The sequence below is a fragment of the Pelmatolapia mariae genome, linkage group LG15, assembly GCF_036321145.2.
Source record: "Pelmatolapia mariae isolate MD_Pm_ZW linkage group LG15, Pm_UMD_F_2, whole genome shotgun sequence".
Lineage (NCBI taxonomy): Eukaryota > Metazoa > Chordata > Actinopteri > Cichliformes > Cichlidae > Pelmatolapia > Pelmatolapia mariae.
The window spans coordinates 32,473,394-32,489,863 of record NC_086240.1 but is presented as its reverse complement, the minus strand read 5'-3'; the positions used below and the strand labels follow the sequence as shown (position 1 = coordinate 32,489,863).

At 42.2% G+C, this 16,470-nt stretch overlaps 1 protein-coding gene across 1 annotated transcript in view; it reads right to left on the bottom strand.

Moving 5' to 3' along the window:
- mdn1 (midasin AAA ATPase 1) overlaps positions 1–16,458 on the bottom strand; it is a 59,509-nt gene extending 43,051 nt beyond the window's left edge. The window contains exons 1-23 of the mRNA XM_063494585.1: positions 16,202–16,458; positions 15,779–16,005; positions 15,388–15,612; positions 12,852–12,959; positions 12,364–12,556; positions 12,072–12,281; positions 11,561–11,692; positions 11,074–11,177; positions 10,743–10,857; positions 9,898–10,076; positions 8,876–8,957; positions 8,047–8,142; positions 7,791–7,903; positions 5,896–6,044; positions 5,677–5,737; positions 2,756–2,967; positions 2,561–2,664; positions 2,337–2,481; positions 2,144–2,240; positions 1,784–1,897; positions 1,213–1,360; positions 943–1,050; positions 268–419 (exon numbers count right to left, since the gene is read on the bottom strand). Of these exons, the coding sequence (XP_063350655.1) occupies positions 268–419; positions 943–1,050; positions 1,213–1,360; positions 1,784–1,897; positions 2,144–2,240; positions 2,337–2,481; positions 2,561–2,664; positions 2,756–2,967; positions 5,677–5,737; positions 5,896–6,044; positions 7,791–7,903; positions 8,047–8,142; positions 8,876–8,957; positions 9,898–10,076; positions 10,743–10,857; positions 11,074–11,177; positions 11,561–11,692; positions 12,072–12,281; positions 12,364–12,556; positions 12,852–12,959; positions 15,388–15,612; positions 15,779–16,005; positions 16,202–16,297 (3,170 nt within the window). The 5' untranslated portion in view covers positions 16,298–16,458. The remainder of the gene's footprint in view (positions 1–267; positions 420–942; positions 1,051–1,212; positions 1,361–1,783; positions 1,898–2,143; positions 2,241–2,336; positions 2,482–2,560; positions 2,665–2,755; positions 2,968–5,676; positions 5,738–5,895; positions 6,045–7,790; positions 7,904–8,046; positions 8,143–8,875; positions 8,958–9,897; positions 10,077–10,742; positions 10,858–11,073; positions 11,178–11,560; positions 11,693–12,071; positions 12,282–12,363; positions 12,557–12,851; positions 12,960–15,387; positions 15,613–15,778; positions 16,006–16,201) is intronic.
- Between the last annotated feature and the right edge of the window lie 12 nt (positions 16,459–16,470).

Below are 16,470 nucleotides of genomic sequence, written 5' to 3'. Positions count from 1 at the left end.
CCTTTGGAGAAACACAGGAAAGCTGATGGCTGAATCACAGCTCTTATCTTTCCACTGTTATAAAAAACATCAAAGCCTCCTGTTTGGTAGGCCACTGACTGCAGGGCAATTCAGTCCAACCACAGATTTGTCCTGATGCACTCTGGTGCATCCTTTACTGAAGGGCCAGAATTAGCTCTGTCAACATGAATATCTAGAGATTTATAGATGAAACCATTGATTCAGGGGGGAACAGTGTACAAGGGGTCAGACTGGGTGATAGCTCACCCTGCAGACACCACTCTGGCAAGGTCGCGAAGGTTCAGCTTGACTGAGGGAGTGAGGATGTAGCTGGGGTCGAGACCTGGTTCCATCTCCCCCTGGGAAACCCAATAGCCTTCCATTTCAACACAGGGTCGGCCTGAGGGTGCCGGGATGGACTGTAGGAAACACAGCGCACAAAGAAAGGTTGCATATAATTATACCTCCGCATAACTTTGCCCTAAACTGGTAAATGATAGCACTTTTCTACTCTGAGCACTCCAAGTGTTTTATATAACTTGCCTCATTCAGCCATTCACACAAGCACTTTTTGCTATGAGTGCTACATCTATCTAACATTCACACATTCATATCTTGCCCAAAGATATTTGGCATGCATGACTTGTATCAGGGATCGAACCACAAACCTTCTACTTAGTAGATGGCCTGCTCTACCTCCTGAGCTACAACAGGTCACTTTTCAGAACTTTAAAATCCATTTCAGCTCATGCTGAAAAATGAAACATTTTTCACATTGAAAGCTTATTAGAAAAGAGAAAGAGCACATATGAAGTGTGTTGAAAATGATAGCGTCTTTGGTTTGTGGTATCTTCATCTGAGATTGTTTTATGCGTACACACACACACACACACTTTTTGGGGTTTTCTCATTTTTTTTAAAGCACCTCTGATAAGATCTTACTTGTTTCAGACACTTTGTGTTTCCCATCAGGATGTGCTGACACACCAGTTTCTGGACCACAGGGTGGGAGCTTCTGTCCAGCTGAGTGAGGAAGCTCAGGCAGAACCCCTGCACACAAGACGCAGTTGATGAGAACAGGTACAACAAGTACAAAAACATCAAACCTTCAAATACTAAAATAATAATGATGATGATTAAAAAGACAGGGCATTAAACTAAACTGACCATTCTCAATATGACTACTTATAAATAAGAGATCTGGTTTCCCACCTCATAAAGTGAGCGCTGCACGTTGTTACAGGGGTTTAGTGCCACATACTTCAGGGCCCTGCACAGAGTCCGCAGACTGTAGTGGGGTCTGTGGCCCCTCCCATCCACCAGACGTGAGCTTGCTTCTTTTCGTACTGTCAGGTAAAAGCTGCAAAGAAATACATTTGACAAATAAGCCATTCAGAAAGTAGTGTAAACCTACAGCTCACACACACTTACATATATATCCTATCCTAAAGCTAAAAGTGTCAGAAGGACCGAGGGTGAAAAAACAACAATAAAATGTAACAGCAAGCTTGTAACGCAAGCATCCATGGCACAATTTGATTATGATGAAAGTAACTAACCCAAAATAAGTAAGGATGTTTGTTTGATGACTGCACCAAAAACACAAAAGGCAAACACGCTCTTGAAACCACACTCTACCTATTCGAGTCTACAATGCATCAGGCTGCATATAGCATCAACAAAGAAGGTATATTGTTGGATGGTGTACAAAAGAAATACACTCGTTCAGCAACGTCTTTAAAAAAACGATCTTTTAGAAGTTCAAGCATTTATAAAAGCCAACCTTATAATGCCACTGATGACACTTCGATGTGGATTTAAGCACTTGAGGTAATCTGAAATCAGGATCCTCAGGTCAGCTTCATTCTCCAGCTCCTCCACATACAGCTCAGTAAACCTAAGCGATACATACATACAGAGCTTTAGAAGTGAAGCATTGTTCCCATTTTGGAATTAATTCTCGTATAATAAAGGAAGGAATATAGAACATTTGATCAAAAACATACACATGCTTACTTAGATTTTAAAATATTTGTATAGAAATATACATATAATATATAAAAACAAATACTTTTCGATCAGTCGAGCATTATGCCTGTGGCATAAAGCTTCTTGCGTAGTCTGCAGCTCTGCATAGTCTCACCTGTTTCTGAGGCCCAGAGGCAGGTTCCTCTTCCCAACATCAGTAGCTGGGTTCATACAGGCAAAAAGCCGGAAGTCTGGGTGGCGTACTAGGGGCTCTACTCAAAAAAAACAAACATAAAATTACAGAGTTCTAACTTTGGAAGTATTTAATGAAGGCTTTCAAAAGGGGGCAAGGTAATGGCAGTCCTCACCGGTGTCTCCACGATCCAGCAGTACTAGAGATCTGGTGTTGCCCTCAAGAAGTCCACTCAGACACTCGAGGGTCTCTGCTGCTGCCAAGTTGATCTCATCCAACAGGATCCAGTGGCCCTTCTTCACTGCCTGAGCCAATGTTCCCTATAAAGCAAAACACACAGGTAAGGGTTACCACGCTCGGATCCACGAACATATGTGTGGTACCTTTTTAAGTCTTTACCTCCACAAAGGCAAAGACCATGGCTGTCTCACAGGCCCTAATCTGCTGCTGGGTCTGATTAAGTTTTGAAGCCAGTGCCTCCCACTGCTCCTGCAACAAAGCAGCTGCACAGACATATACACCCACACACAGGAAAACGTCAGTGTTTTACTCTAACACAGCCGGTGTAACCATCTAGTAATTCTGGAGCACTACCATCTGATTTCTCTTGCAGCTCCTTAGTGAGAGCAGACTTGCAGACGTGGTCCATGAGTTTAAGCAGATCCTGCCAACGCTTGCCTCTGAAGCAGGTTTGCACGTGACCGAGGAAGGTCAGGTTCTGCTTTCTCGAGTATGTCTGGGAGAACAGGTCCTCAAAGGCCTCACGCAGAGGGAGCAGGATCTGCTTTATGTCCACTGGCTTGTACCTGTTATTTAAAAGAAAAAAAATGAAAAAAGTTTAAGCTAAGAAGAAATCATCAAAAGAAATTACTGGGAAGTTTTGGTTTTTTTTTTACTACTTAATAGAGTTTGGCACCAAAGTGTTACCAAAAGAATGACTTAAAACCAGTGGAAAAGATTTATTTTTTTATTTTCACAATTTGGGTTTTGTTCTTTGCTACAACTAAAAGATTGATATATCCATTCGTATTGAGAATATGACACTGATTTAAGCTCTGGTCCATCCAGTTTTTTCCTTGATAACCTGCAATAACCCATAGTGACATTCCACTTCAAGAAGCCAAACCTGAGAGAGGTCAAGCAGGTTGTCAAGGCAAGTAGAAGTACCTCAGCACCAGGTCCAAGTGGAGTGTCCTACATTGTCTACATCAAGTGCCCCAGACTCCATCAAGGTTAGCTGGAGGATAGGAAAAGTTGCACAGCAGTGGAAATATGAAGAAGATGTCTGGATTCTTACTCGTACCACTGAGCAATTTGGAATCGCCTCACTCCTCGACTTTGAGGGGAAGATATTCTTTAGCTTTGTTGCCAGATACATAGAATCCCTTTTAAGCAATCCATATATCGACACTACTTCAGTGCTCCATGGGTATTAGATCATCGATCAGACAGGAAATGTCATTTAGCTTATACAGGAGGGAAATGCTGACCTTGCAGTTCTGCGATTTGACCTTGCCAATGCTCATGGGGCAGTCTCACACAAACTGGTGGAAAGCACACTCGTTCAACACATATTCAAGACAAGATCAGGAACCAAATTTTGGATTTACAGCTGCTTCAGTTACAGTAAAGACAGCTGGACCAGTAACATCTGCTTTCTATGGGCTAGATTAGGGAATAATAGTTGGGAGTACCCTCTCAGAGATTTTGTTTATTTTGACCATGAATATGCTTGGCCCCACTTTGGGCCCCCAATGAGGGCTTTCATGGACAATCTGACAGTGATCACAATATTGACTCCTGGGATAAAATAGATCCGTCAAGGTCTCAAACACCTGATCAACTGGGTATAGATGGACTTTAAGACAACCAGGTTCTGATCTCTAGTTGTGTAGAAGGGCAACATATGCACTAGGAGAAGTCCAAATTCAATCAATACCTGGTAAGCCAATTAAGAGTCAAGGCCTGGATGCATCAGCATGGCATCCCGCCGTAACTCCACTTTCCACTGGTGGTTTACCATGTCCCACCATCGTGGTGGGGGGCTTTGAGAAGATTATCAAGATTTTACACATGTGGGTTGGGTTTTTTCCTGCAGTCTAACACTGCAAGCAGCCTTTCGAAGGAATTCATGGATATTCAGGCAAGTGCTGTTGCTGTAGAGAGAGTCTCTTTGGATAGCATAGAGGTGAGGAAAAGCTGGAGGTGGAGGGCTCAGGAGGGTGCTGATCAGGTGGAAAAGCGGTTGAAGGCTAACCTAGGGAGACGGCTCAAATTCCCTGACACCGTAGTTCTGACAACCCTAAGGCCTGACAAATCATCGAGGCAGGTGGTCCTGCTGGAACTGACTGTACCCTTAGAAGAATGCATTGGAGAGGTATTTGAGAGGAAGAGGGCCAAGTATGAGGAGCTACTCCATTGATGTCAGCTGCCAAGGTTTTGCTAGCCAGTCAATTTACTAGGTTGTCAAGTTACTTGAGATCAGAGGACTGCACAGCAGGAGAGCCATCTTGCACGTCACCAATATACCTGAGAGGCCATCAAGATGGGTGTGAAAAGGCAGGACACATGGACAACACAATTTATTTAGACACAAGCTGGGGACTAACCACGCTAGCTAGGTCATCAGGGTGAGGATGTATAAACATGAAAGTCCCGAAAGACCCAGTGACAACCCATTATATCACTGATGATGTATCTAGGACACACTGTAGGGTGTGCATTAATAGACTTTGAGATGCCTCTACAACTCCAGTCAAGAGTAGGTTACTCTTCATCATACATAATGCAAAGACACTATCAGTACTCTTCCTGGATCAGTAGGAAAACTACTGGAGGGACTTAATCAGATGACTGTTGTTGTGAATTGCAGCTATTTACAGTGCTATGATAAAATTTTTGTCCACTTCCTGAAATTTTTTTTAGCATATTTGTAATACTTGGATGTTTCATAGCTTCAAAAAAAATTGAATATTAGAGAACGATAACCTGAGTAAATACAAATATTGTATTCTTAAATTACGATTTCATCTACGAAGGGGAAATGAGCTATCCAAGCAATAATAATAATAATAATAGATTGCATTTATATAGCGCTTTTCTAGGCACCCAAAGCGCTTTACAATTCCACTATTCATTCACTCTCACATTCACACACTGGTGGAGGCAAGCTACAGTTGTAGCCACAGCTGCCCTGGGGCAGACTGACAGAAGTGAGGCTGCCATATCGCGCCATCGGCTCCTCTGAATGTCGGCTCCTCTGGCCGAGGAGCCGATGGCAGTAGGGTAAAGTGTCTTGCCCAAGGACACAACGACCAGGACAGAGAAAGCAGGGGGATCGAACCGGCAACCTTCCAGTTACAGATGAGCTTCCCAACCCCCTGAGCCACGGTCGCCCCCGCAATGTGAATGACTCGCCAGTTGTCACAAACACTTGACTGCTGTTCTTATCTATATAGTTTTAGTGACAGAGTATTATTTTTATGCAATTAATGCACAGTTGCTGTGTGACTCACCCTCCAAGCAGGTCTGCGGTATCACTCTGCTGGTTCATGTTCACAACCCGCAGCCTGTGTCCTGGATTGAACAAACAGGAAATATTTCAAATAGGATGAACCATTCATAGAGCTTTATGGAGATAATTGGAGTTTAAAGACATAGTGACAGGGGGAGGGAGGGTTCAAACCACCAGTGAGCCATAGCCAAGTTTCATCTTTGCGCAAACCTGAGCTCACCTGTGATTCTAGCTAGTTGTTGTACAGTAGAGGTCTTTCCAGTTCCAGTCTCCCCCACCAGAAGAACCGGCTCTCCCTTGGCCACACACACTGCCAGTTGTTCAAGTAGCACGGCAGATGGTCGTGTAGCAGCAAATGTGTGGTTCTCCCTGTTTAAAACAACACATTAACAGTTAATATTTGCACATTGCAGAAAAACAACAAAAACACTTTTTGTGTCAACATTGAATTTAATGTTCACCCACATAAACACGTGGATGCAAAAATATTACACTTTTGCATTCGGCCCTTATACAACTGTTGCAAGAGCCTGGTTTGCATTGCCGACTTGGGTGTCTACTTTTCGCAGATGATGTGGTTGTGCTGGCTTCAAGGTGGTGGCCTCCAGCTTCAGTGTGAAGTGGTAGAAATGTGAATTAGCACTTCCAAGTCTGAGGCCATGGTCCTCAGCCAGAAAAGGGTGCAGCACCCACTCTGGATCAGGGACGAATTAAACTCCACTCCACTTGATGCAGTGGAGTTTAAGTATCTCTGGCTCTTGTTTATGAGTAATGGGAGCGGGAGATTGACAGATGGATTGATGCAGCAGTTGCAGTGATGTGGACCCTGTACCTGTCCATCATGGTGAAAAGAGAGGTGAGTTTTAAAAAAAAATCTAAATCAAAAATCAAAGCTCTCAATTTACCGATCGTGGCTCAAGAGTTGGCAGTTCATCTTGTAATCAGAAGGTTGCCGGTTCGAGCCCCGGCTTGGACAGTCTCAGTCATTGTGTCCTTGGGCAAGACACTTCACCCGTTGCCTACTGGTGGTGGTCAGAGGGCCCGGTGGCACCAGTGTCCGGCAGCCTCGCCTCTGTCAGTGCGCCCCAGGGTGGCTGTGGCTACAATGTAGCTTGCCATCACCAGTGTGTGAATGTGTGTGTGAATGGGTGGATGACTGGATGTGTAAAGCGCTTTGGGGTCCTTAGGGACTAGTAAAGCGCTATACAAATATAGGCCATTTACCATCTATGTTCCTGCCTATGATCTTAAGCTCTGGGTAGCAACCAAAACACCGTGGTACAAGCGGTGGAAATTTTGAGTTTTGAGGGTGAGAAGCTCAGCCATCCGGGAGGGGCTCAGAGTAGAGCTGCTACTCCTCCACATCGAAAGGAGCCAGGTGAGGTGGTTCAGGCATCTGACAAGGATGGCTCCTGGGTGCCTTCTAGGTGAGGTGTTCTAGACATGTCCCCCCGGACCAGTCTCAAGACACCCTGGAGAGATTACAGTCACTTTTCCATTTGTACCTACTCTGGTCGCTCACCATGGTTTTCCCTTAGGTGGTAGCTTTTTTTTAGTACGTATCCCACTGGGGCTCCGAGCATTCTCGGATGATCACATCAGTGGATTAGCTAGTCACTTGATGAGTCATGAAAGCATCTCCTTCATGAAATCAAAACCGCCACTTTTGAAACCTGGCAACAGGGAAATCGCCGTGGTCCCCAAGTTTCACGGAAAGCCACAGAACGAGCAGGTATAACATCACCTGGAAGTCCACCTTTGTCATGGCGTTCAAGTTGCAGACTAATTACATCACGGGACACTCGACCATGTTGCTATAACCACCCCACACACATTAGGTGGTACTCAATCGTAATGGAAAACGAGTCAAAGTCGCATCCAGCCAATCTGAGTAGGAACTAATGAATAACAAGCATTTTTTTTCCTTTGATAAGTAAAATCATCATTTACATACAGCATCTTGCTGTTTTTAGAAGTCATCTACATCTAATATTAAAGTCAGTTTAATGACCTGAAACATGAAAAAAATAAATCAGAAAAGGTAAATACTTTGTCACAGCACTCTATATCGTGGAAACATAGGAAGGAGTTGCCAGAGTAGGATGTCCCACTTACACACTCAGCTGAACTGCTTCAGTCTGTTTCCGAATCAGAGTCACTCTGCCCACTGAGGCCTCCAGCTCAGTTAGCAAGATGCCAGGCTGATACATCTGACAGAAGTGCTGGGCCTGGAAAAAAGCAGATGCCACAAATTAAAAACCAAGATTACAGTTAAATTGGATTTCAGTGGCATCAGAATTATTCTCTATCCAAATCCAAAACATATGCTTCAAACTGCTTTTATTTACCATAAAACTGTGCACTCAAATACCTTCTCTCTGGAGATGTTCAGTTTGCTTCCAATGATCTCAGCCATTCGCAGTCTACTTTCGGGATGAGACAGCATGGCTGTGAAGCAGTCGAGAGCCTGAGGGAGACAAAGACCAGAAAATGACTCAATTCACAGAGTAGCGCTTTATAAAAAATGTGGTTAATCACAGCCAATTCATTATTAAACAAGGTGGTGCAATCCTTTTTCACACAGGGGCACACGGGTTTCTTTTTTTTTTCCTCCTTAATGATAAAATACCCTCATTTAGAAATTTACTTGCCTTATCTTTTTCTAATATCAAAATTTGTTTCGTGATCTAAAACATCTCAGTGTGACAAACATATAAAAAAAGAAAAAAAGAAAGAGGAAATTAGGAAGGGGGCAAATACGTTTCACACCACTGTATGTCGCATGTAGTTAGCGATCTAGTTAACTGTGTTCCTATGATTTTAGCCAAGTAGTTAGAGAAACGACTAACTACATAGCTATGGAACAGGGACAATTTTGTCCTGCCAAAGTAGGAAGATCACCAGTACTCTTGTTCATCTCATCTGTCCTTTTCATGCCGAAACTATCCAAAATGTCTATTGCGAACAACATCCTATGATTCAGTTACTACACAGTAAATGATATATTCTCATTTTCATAGTCACTGCATAGAAAAAAAAAAAGAAAAAAAAAAAAAGGTGTTTCAAAGCTGGCTTTGGAATACGTGGATCATCAGTCTTGGAGGTTACAACCGTGTATTGGTTTCTATGGTAATATCGTCTGGCATGTGTATGAATGAAACATCCATATGTGATCATTTTCATAAATCGAATTCACTGACCTCTAGGAAGACATGTTGTGCTGTAGCTGATGAGGTGCAGTCAAAGTTGACGCTGATTCGCTCACACCATTTCAGCAGGTCCCTGTAGAGTGATAATGGAGAAGTATCCAGAACATATTTTTTAGACTTCTTATCTTTCTAGGCTGATTTTGGTTGTCACTACAGACACGGGATCACAAATTTTCACCCATCTATCAAACTAAAAGAACGTGGACAGAACACAGAAATTTCAATCAGCACTTTAGTGAGTCAGCTTTTACTTAAATGCACTGATGTGACCTGGTGAATCTGTGATTCCTGCTCTAGGGACATTTTAATCAGTAAACTATGGATCGCAGCAAAGAGTTTATTGAAAACCCGTTCATCTCATGAAGACTGAACTGCAGACTGGATAGAGGGGATAATGTGATAGATTTAAGACCATAAATTCCATGGTCATGGTTCTGCGTATGCCCCAAATGACTGCGATGACAATACAGCTTTTGTGGATTATAGGCCAGATGTTCAAGAAACAACGTATATCAAAACCCCATGGTCCTATATGCAGTGATTGATCTTTAATGATTTAAAACAACAACAACAACTGGGTGGCACAATTTTTCATTTATTTTGGATTTTCTCTGATCTACACACGGTCAAAAGTATAACATACTAACATTTGGTTAAATGTCACCTTCAACAGACACTGGGGGCTTTGGGAAGTCCACTGCAGAACCTTAATGTTAGCCTGCTTTGTCTGTTCCAGAATCAGTTTTGATGTGCTGCAATCATTGAAACATCTAGTTTTTTGTTTCAGCTGTCGGGTTGGGGTGAGTTGGCTTGTGTACCTTTAAGTATGTTAAACAACCGGTGTATTTTAATTAATAATAGATGGTATTAAAACTGGCAGCCTTAGTCACCAGTGGATAAAATTCAGTGGAATTTGACGTTTTCAGTGCCACAGGTCAATTTGCTGTGTTGATTAGAATTTAAATGTTAGACAAAGGAAAAAGGAGAAGAGAGAGCAGCGAGCTGGGGCTCACCTCAGTGAAAGCGCCCTCAGCTGTGTGCTTTTGTCGTCAGAGTTGTGCTGTTGGCTGTTGTCAGGTACTGGAAGGCTGTTTGTGTCCAGCTCAGAGTGTCTCTCCCCAGTCAGCTGGCAGAAGATTTCCAGGAGATGGTCTGACACGACAGACAGCCTCGGATATCTACTAATGAGCACCTACATACACAAGGGATAGGATCAGCTTGAAACAGATACCACAGAACTTACAGCAGGAATGCACGATGGAGAAAAAAAAAAAAAAAAGATTTAGGATTTTTATACTGCAAAAAAACGGATTAAAACCCCGTAGCAAAAACATAATTTTTGACTTGCTGACCAGAAATCTTAAGTTTGTCCCTAACTGCAGCAGAAAAGATCATCTCAAAGTTTCTAAATATCCAAATCGATGAAAATATACAGGCTTTGACTCCTATGACTTCCATGTGTCCGAATATCATGCAACTTCATAAGTAAAAGGAAAAAAACAATGCTTGCTGCTGCCCGATTTAACTTGCTTGAATTCCTCCTTGGTAAGGTGCTAAATGCGTTTTTAAATGAAGCATTTTTAAAGACATCCCTCTATCCAATCAAAAAAAAAAAAAAAAAAGTTGTGTGCATCTTCTAGACACAGCAAGTCCTGTCAAGAACAAGTACGGTTTCATGAGCGTGAAGGAGATACCAAGGGATGGACCATTATACAAGGAGAGGAGGAGTTCCCTCATTGTAACACTAAAGCTAACGTCTTGTTTTAGAATACAGGCACATTTTTTTGTAAAAAAAAAAGAAAAGGGAATCTACTGTTGAAACCACAGTGAAGTTAAACATGAAAACCCTCCCAATCACCTTCTTCAGCTCTTCTCGTGTCATGTTGCCCATTTGCAGCTTCGTCCAGTACTTGTCCAACAGCACTGCATGGGAGTTCTGGGGTCTGTGCCAGCTTCCACCACTACAATACATCCTACAGTCCACAAAACACAAGTTACTTGCTACTAAAATCTGACAGGCCAGTGTTCATTGAAACATGCATTACTCTTTAGTACATCTCAATTGTACATACAGTTTGAAATGATTAACCGTACATAGGATTACACATCCCAGCGTCACAAAGCACATGTGACAGGTTCAGTAGTCATATCAGAATTTCATATCCTTTAACAAAGCGCTGTAGTCTGACCTTCTGGTTGCAAAAAATTGGAATCCAGGCGCAACATCAATGCAGTCCTCTCGTCCCGGAATCATCAGCTTTTTATTCTCCATCAAAGGGAGGAGCGCAGATATCTGAGAGAGAAAAAAAAAGAAGAACTTTTTAGGGCTAGTTTTTTTCCTTGCCAGTGACAACTCAGTGGTGTAACGGTTAGCAGTTCATCTTGACAGCAACAACTTGATGGCTCAAACCCCCGATTGGAGAATTTCTATGTAGAGTTTGCATGTTTTCCTGCGTGGCTTTTCTCTGAGTACTCTAGCTTCCTCCCATAATCCAAAGACATGCATGTTAGGCTAATAGGTGATCCTCAACTACCCATGGATGCTGGGCCAGAATAAAACACACTACCAATGTAAAATGGGACTTGTAATCTTGAGAACTTTGTTTGGATGCTTTATAAATACCAGTCCGTGGTTTTCAATTCATTCATATTTAAAAAGGTAGGGTATTTACTCACCACATCCAGAGGAGCATGGTCAATGTCCTCCAAGAGGATCCACTGGCCTGAAGACACGGCTTGTGTTAGTGTTCCAGGCTGCCATATAAACTTCCCTGGTATATCAGTGCAACGGTACATTCCCAGGAGCACCTGTGATATAAAACAAAGACATTTTGAAATGTTCAGCCTTCAGACTAAATGAGTTATTAGAAAACTCAAAAAGTTGGTGAAACTAGAAGAAACACCATCAATTCAATTTTATTTATACAGCGCCAAATCACAACAACAAGGTGCTTCAACAAAATATCATCAAAAAAACAAAACAAAACATCAACAAAATATTGTGAATATTACATCAACAGTGGCCAGGACGTTCTGATTTGAGTATATATGGGTGCAAACCTGCAAATCCTACAATTCTGACAGTTTGTAAAATGTTTGTTTTATATATTAAACGTCAAATATAATGCTTCATCACTTCCTATAGAACCATAAGAAACAACATGTTTTTTCCTTTTATGTCTCTCACCTTGCTGTCAGTTTGATCCCCAAGCTGCACCTTGAGGATCTCCGTAGTTTTGGCATGTCCGGTGACAGCAGCCATAAACTCTACCAAAGCAGTTTTACCGCATCCAATAGGACCCTCGAGCAGTACAGGTTTCTGGGAGGCCACGGCCAATGCCAGTCGTCTCAGATTGCGGCAGGTTGAGTCAACCAACACCAGATCCTTTTGATTAATCTACAAGTAGAAACCAATATTAGGAAAAGAGAAAGAAAAAAAAAGAAGAAGCAGAGACAGATATATCGCAAAGATTACATACCTGTTCAGGCTGCCTAGGAACTATCCTGGGTAGCACAACACCACAGACTGCCACTACATTCTGCGACAAGTCCTCTGATACCACCTGGCCTCTAGTAAACTTGTTGGCCTTCTCTTGGCACCATGTCACATAGCCCTGATTGGCTAAAACCAGGGCCTTCTCAAACTCCAGCTGCTGAGTTTCTTCCAAACCCCTAAAGAAGCATCAACGGTAAAGGCATGTAGTGCCACAATATCAGATTTACAATTCATGACTGTTGTTGATAAAATAAATTCAGACGTGCATAAATATGTGGAAAAAATAAATAAATAACAGCAATAACACTATAAGGCTGTGTCCTATATTTTTGTTTATTGTGAAATGTATTTATGTAATACATGTATATGTGTTTGTATGTATGTAACAGTAGCATCCCATTACAATAACACATTTAGACTGCGAATGCGAATGGCTGGGTCAAGTTTCAACACCAAACACACGGTACATACTTCATTTTCATGTGTAGGATCTCATCACTCGTCAGCACCTTCCTCAGGAAGATGGTTTTCTGATTATCAGTCATATGAGAGACCAATGCTAAACAGTGGGCGGTGTACCTGTTAGAGTGACAAGTGACATTAACTGTAATTTGCAGGTCAAGTACAAAACAAAGAATAAATGTTGAATGTTAAATATAATAGCATTGGCTATAAATTACTGGTTAATATTTTGAGCAGTTAAACCAGAAAGCGATTCGAATATCAACACTAATGTGCTGATAGCATACTTTTGGCTTTATCTAACAGCATTTTGTGATTAAATCTTCAAGTAAATATAATCCCAAGTTAGTTGCTATGACAAAATATTCAATTAAATTATAGTTACTAACCAATTTGTGATGATTATAAAGGGCTTCTACCCAAATATAATATTTCTGGTAAACGCTAACATGTAGAAGGTAACATTCTTTCTCTCATTTTGCATCTTTTGTCCGTCCAGTAATGCTTTCATTTGGAATATTGGCTCAGGATTTTGGATTGAGAGTGGAATAACTTATATCTTATATCAAGACAGGCTCCATGCTTTAGCATTATGCACTCAAATCAATTTAATACAAACCGGATTCCAAAAAAGTTGGGACACTAAACAAATTGTGCATATAAACTGAATGCAATGATGTGGAGATGGCAAATGTCAATATTTTATTCAGAATAGAACATAAATCACGGAACAAAAGTTGAAATGGAGAAAATTTATCATCTTAAGGGAAAAATATGGTGATTCAAAATGTCATGGTGTCAACAAATCCCAAAAAAGTTAGGACAAGGCCATTTTCACCACTGTGTGGCATCTCCCCTTCTTCTTACAACACTCAACAGACGTCTGGGGACCGAGGAGACCAGTTTCTCAAGTTTATAGGAATGCTCTCCCATTCGTGTCTAATACAGGCCTTTAACTGTTCAATCGTCTTGGGCCTTCTTTGTCGCACCTTCCTCTTTATGATGCGCCAAATGTTCTCTATAGGTGAAAGATCTGGACTGCAGACTGGCCATTTCAGTACCCGGATCCTTCTCCTACGCAGCCATGATGTTGTGATTGATGCAGAATGTGGTCTGGCATTATCTTGTTGAAAAATGCAGGGTCTTCCCTGAAAGAGATGACGTCTGGATGGGAACATATGTTGTTCTAGAACCTGAATATATTTTTCTGCATTGATGGTGCCTTTCCAGACATGCAAGCTGCCCATGCCACACGCACTCATGCAACCCCATACCATCAGAGACGCAGGCTTCTGAACTGAGCGTTGATAACAACTTGGGTTGTCCTTGTCCTCTTTGGTCCGGATGACATGGCGTCCCACATTTCCAAAAAGAACTTCGAATCGTGACTCGTCTGACCACAGAACAGTCTTCCATTTTGCCACACTCCATTTTACATGATCCCTGGCCCAGTGGAAACGCCCGAGCTTGTGGATCTTGCTTAGAAATGGCTTCTTCTTTGCACTGTAGAGTTTCAGCTGGCAACAGCGGATGGCACGGTGGATTGTGTTCACTGACAATGGTTTCTGGAAGTATTCCTGAGCCCATTCTGTGATTTCCTTTACAGTAGCATTCCTGTTTGTGGTGCAGTGTCGTTTAAGGGCCCGGAGATCACAGGCATCCAGTATGGGTTTACGCCCTTGACCCTTACGCACAGAGATTGTTCCAGATTCTCTGAATCTTCGGATGATGTTATGCACAGTTGATGATGATAACTGCAAAGTCTTTGCTATTTTTCGCTGGGTAACACCTTTCTGATATTGCTCCACTATCTTTCTGCGCAACATTGTGGGAATTGGTGATCCTCTACCCATCTTGGCTTCTGAGAGACACTGCCACTCTGAAAAGCTCTTTTTATACCAAATCATGTTTCCAATTAACCTAATTAGTGTTAATTGGTCTTCCAGCTCTTCGTTATGCTCAAATTTACTTTTTCCAGCCTCTTATTGCTACTTGTCCCAACTTTTTGGGGATTTGTTGACACCGTGAAATTTTGAATCAACATATTTTTCCTTTAAAATGATACATTTTCTCGGATTAAACTTTTGATCTGTCATCTACGTTCTATTCTGAATAAAATATTGACATTTGCCATCTCCACATCATTGCATTCAGTTTTTATTCACAATTTGTTTAGTGTCCCAACTTTTTTGGAATAAGGTTTGTACATCTGAAGTCAACTTTTTGAACTTAACACTAGCTGTGACTAAATATGTGCAAGTATTGCAACTAGTTGATTTTGTTTATTATGATTTATTAATGACTTTACGTTGTAGCAAAAGCTTTTGAAACAACTAAGCCAGATGGAGTAGCCAGCTAAAGAGTGCTCTTCTCCACCAACCTGAGTATGCAGTCGAGTCAGTCCTGACAGGAGAAGGCTCCACCTCTATTTCCTTAAAAAAAAAGCTTCCCGTTTTTGTTTTTTTCCAGGACGCTTTTCCCCATATTGAAAATCCAATATCTATATTTAATGATGTCTAGGTCTAAACATGACGCAGGCACATACCATCGCACCATGACATCACTGGTGAGCAGAAGGGACATGCAGGGGCTCCAGTCCCAGAGCATTCGGAACTTGGCACAATCACTCTGGAGGAAACGCAAAGTGGCACCCATTAGGTCACGCAGCTTCATCCTTCTGGGGCCATACTGCACAGCTGATGACTCTTCACTGGTGAAGAAGAGCCTCTGAAACACCGGAGGGGCATTGTCGAAGTACCTTGCACCAAACCTTGAGGAAAGGTGCTGAGAGTTAGTCAGGATACACTGTTTACTTTACTGTGTAAGAGTGTCACTACACAAATGAAGATCAAGAGTCTCTAGGTCTGCACTGGGTTAATGAGCACAGGCTTTAATAAGACAAACGTCAGCACCAGTAGTTTTCTCAGAACACTTACGTTTGTGCGTCAGGACTGATGCTGAGAAGCTTGCTGAGGGCCACACACAGGCGCTCATGGAGATCATGGTTGATGCTGCCTCCAGCTTTCACCCTCTCAGCATTGCGCTCCAACAGGTCCAGTGTCAGAGGACGCAAGTGCCGTGCAATCAGTAGAGTATAATCCTTTTCTAGCAGCAGCTGAGCCAAACAATCCAGAATACACTGCCTGTCCTGCTGACTCCATATCTGAGGAGACATCACGTGGGCCACACGTTTTACTATCAACCCAAAATAATTAAATCCTGTGGGTTACCGAGCCTGAACGTAATCTACAGGGTCGTGATCGCTAACACGTAAAGGAAAGGTTAACGATGCCGAGTCTCAATGTGAACATAAACACATTATTTCCATCATAATATGCTCAGGAAATAACAAATCTTACCTGCTTTGCTAGGTACTGGCTCAGCTGGCTGTGACTTTTGTCAACATGTCTCGCTATGGTGCCTAGTGATGGCAGACTCAGTACTAAATTCTCCATCTTCTCAAATGTCTTTTCGTGGAGGGATGCAGCAAACACCAGCCTCTGGGATGTGTTGGCGATAATGTTTCCCTGCTACTGAAGAAAACTGAGAGGTTCATCACTCGCGTGTATATCTCAATACACAAACACGTTCTCTGGCGTTAAAATGCCATCCACATGTGAGTGAAGCC